The 2,966-nt window shown below is 31.4% G+C and overlaps 1 protein-coding gene across 1 annotated transcript; it reads left to right on the plus strand.

The window, feature by feature from the left end:
• The first annotated feature begins 930 nt into the window (after positions 1 to 930).
• LOC142556427 (NAC domain-containing protein 1-like) lies at positions 931 to 2,558 on the plus strand. The gene is made up of 3 exons (XM_075667889.1): positions 931 to 1,252; positions 1,643 to 1,923; positions 2,009 to 2,558. The coding sequence occupies exons 1-3, from the start codon at positions 1,084 to 1,086 to the stop codon at positions 2,372 to 2,374; spliced, it is 816 nt and encodes a 271-aa protein (XP_075524004.1). The 5' UTR covers positions 931 to 1,083; the 3' UTR covers positions 2,375 to 2,558.
• The last annotated feature ends 408 nt before the right edge of the window (positions 2,559 to 2,966 follow it).

Here is a 2,966-nt window from a genome sequence, read left to right on the forward strand (position 1 = left end):
AGCGAGTTTGTTGAAGAACCATAGAAATAGAATAATATTCCACCAGAAGATTATTATATATTAACTCTAATATTATCCACAACAACAAAAAAAAAAAAGACAAAGAATTATGGCATCAAACCAATTGGTGTGGGGTCAACATACTAGGTTGTAAATAGCAATATATATATATATATATATTATATACTTTATTTTTAAAATCAGATTGAAAGCAGTCCGAGTCATCCAAGGAATATCTCTATCTATCTTCCATTAATATACATGTAGAGGTATATGATCAAGAAAAATATATTCTTGATTATATAATTTATACAATTTTTTGATGTTGTCAATTAATTTACGATCTTACATCAATAATTGCATGGTTTTTTTCCGGTCCTTTTCAATAGAGTGTGTTGATTCTGACACCATAAACGATGATGTGTCATAAAAAAAAAATGACATGACGCTGAATATTATTGGTATATATGATATCATATCAGCGCACTAGTTAAAAAAAAGTTATAAAACGAGAAGGAAAAAAACTCAAATCAATGTACAAATATCTTGAATTGAATGAAAAACGTGTAAATTACATGAATAAAATTACAAGTGTCCGTCATGATAAACCTCGTAACTCATACACACATCTTAACAAAATAATAATATTAATAATTCATGATCATCCTTGTATAATGTCTAGTCTAAGTTTGATTGGGTAATTCATAACAAGTATTTGATCAAACATTACCACCAAGTTGATTAATTTGACCCAATCCCACCAAAAAGAGCATGGGATGCATTGGTATCATCAGGTCATCCATTACGTACGTAGACATATATACTAGGATATGATCGTAAAACTCCAACTCCAAACATGATGTAATAATGAATGGCTGCACAAATAAAGACAAAAAACCCACCAATATAAAATAGCCAGCCCTCTCCTTGTAAACATTTCAAACACTCCCATTCTTCTCCTCATCTTAAGATTCTTCTTTATCTCCAATACCCAACCAACTTAACCAAGAAAAAAAAAAGAAGAAGAAGAGAATCACTTGTTTTGAAATTGTGGGTTTTTTCCTATCTCCAAAAATAAAGAAAATGGTAGGAAGAAATTGCAACGAGCTTCCTCCTGGATTTAGATTTCATCCCACCGATGAAGAATTAATTATGTGTTATCTTCGTAACCAGATTACATCCAGACCATGCCCTGTCTCCAATATTATTCCTGAAGTTGATATCTACAAATTTGATCCTTGGGAATTACCTGGTTAGTGTGTGTGTGTTGTAGTGATTGATCAACTCCTGCTTTAGTCTAAAATTTCAATCTTGTTGATTAAGATATTCGTTTATATTAGTTATTAGCCTAAATGATTTTGACCATAATATTTTATTTGTTAAATAAATTCATATTTTCCTATTTTGGGAATTACATCATTTATTTTAACCAGACGTGGGGTAGTTAAGATTAAGCAGTTATGAGTTCATTTGGGAGAAATTTGTAAAATAGTTTTGGTCAACTATTTTTGTAAGAAACGAGTTCTTCGAAACTGAACGTCCAACGTTATAAATAAAATATTGCATCAAACATATGGCATATAAAATGGTTATGTGGATACTAACATATATAAATATATATTTTTTACCTTCCCCAATGTAGAGAAAGCCGAAGTTGGAGAGAACGAATGGTACTTCTTCACTCCGCGAGATAGGAAGTACCCGAACGGTGTGCGCCCGAATCGAGCTGCGGTTTCGGGGTACTGGAAAGCCACAGGCACAGATAAAGCCATCTACAGTGGATCAAATTATGTTGGGATCAAGAAAGCCCTTGTGTTTTACAAAGGCAAGCCACCCAAAGGTATCAAAACTGATTGGATTATGCATGAGTATCGATTGAGCGACTCGAGATCACTACCCCACAAGCAAAATGGATCTATGAGGGTAAGAAATACATATATTTCTAATCCTATTATATATATATATATATATATATATAACTAATTTTTTTTCCTGTTTGATATTTCAGTTGGATGCTTGGGTGCTATGTAGGATCTACAAGAAGAAGAACTTGGGAAAACCTGATGATCAAAGAGTTGAGAACACATTGATCACTCAAATCCCAAGTACCAATGATCCCCAACCGCAGAAATTATTTCCAAGAAATTTTTCACTAACCGATCACTTATGGCAATTCGATTATATGCACGAAAACTCATACAATTTACCCTTCAATGTTCAAGAACCAACTAGTAACATTAACAATGGGAATGTTCCGCTCGACGTCGAGAAAACTCAGACGACACAAGTGCAACATCCATACACAAGTAGTGCATTGAATTTTCAAGGGAGTCAGCATCCAATTTTTTTGAATCAGATGTACGAATTCCATTGAAAAGAGATGGGAATATTATGAGAATAAACCCGCATTTGTGAGATTTGGAGGGGAAAAAAAAGAAGGGTTGAATTTGAATTTGATATTTGTCAAGGCAGAAATGTTTTACTAGGTAGATATATAGGTTGGTTGTAGAAATTTCATGTTTTAAATCTGTTGAGGATTGCTTGTAAATTAAGTTTAATATTTCTTGTTTTAAAATGATAAAGACAAGAGTCCTTTTTGTGCCCAATATAAAGCATGTATTGACTGTTATATTATACTTAATATAATTGACATTCTAATTTTGATCAAAGTTGGAACATCTTTTAAAAACGATAAATAAATACTGGAAATTAAAAAATTCCAAAAAAATAAAAAAAATAGCATACTATTGAATTTCAAAAAAAAAAAAAAAAAAGACAATTGTGTGATTTTTCGATACTTATTAGTGAATGTGAATAGAAGATAAATCTAAGGATTACTGTAATCTTAATTTAATTATTTGATAATGTCAATAAATAATTGGAAAAAAATTATAAGAGACGATCTCACGGGTCGTATTTTTTGTAATGGATCTCTTATTTGGGTCATCCATGAAAAAATATTACTT

Source organism: Primulina tabacum, chromosome 9 (genome assembly GCF_025594145.1).
Source record: "Primulina tabacum isolate GXHZ01 chromosome 9, ASM2559414v2, whole genome shotgun sequence".
Lineage (NCBI taxonomy): Eukaryota > Viridiplantae > Streptophyta > Magnoliopsida > Lamiales > Gesneriaceae > Primulina > Primulina tabacum.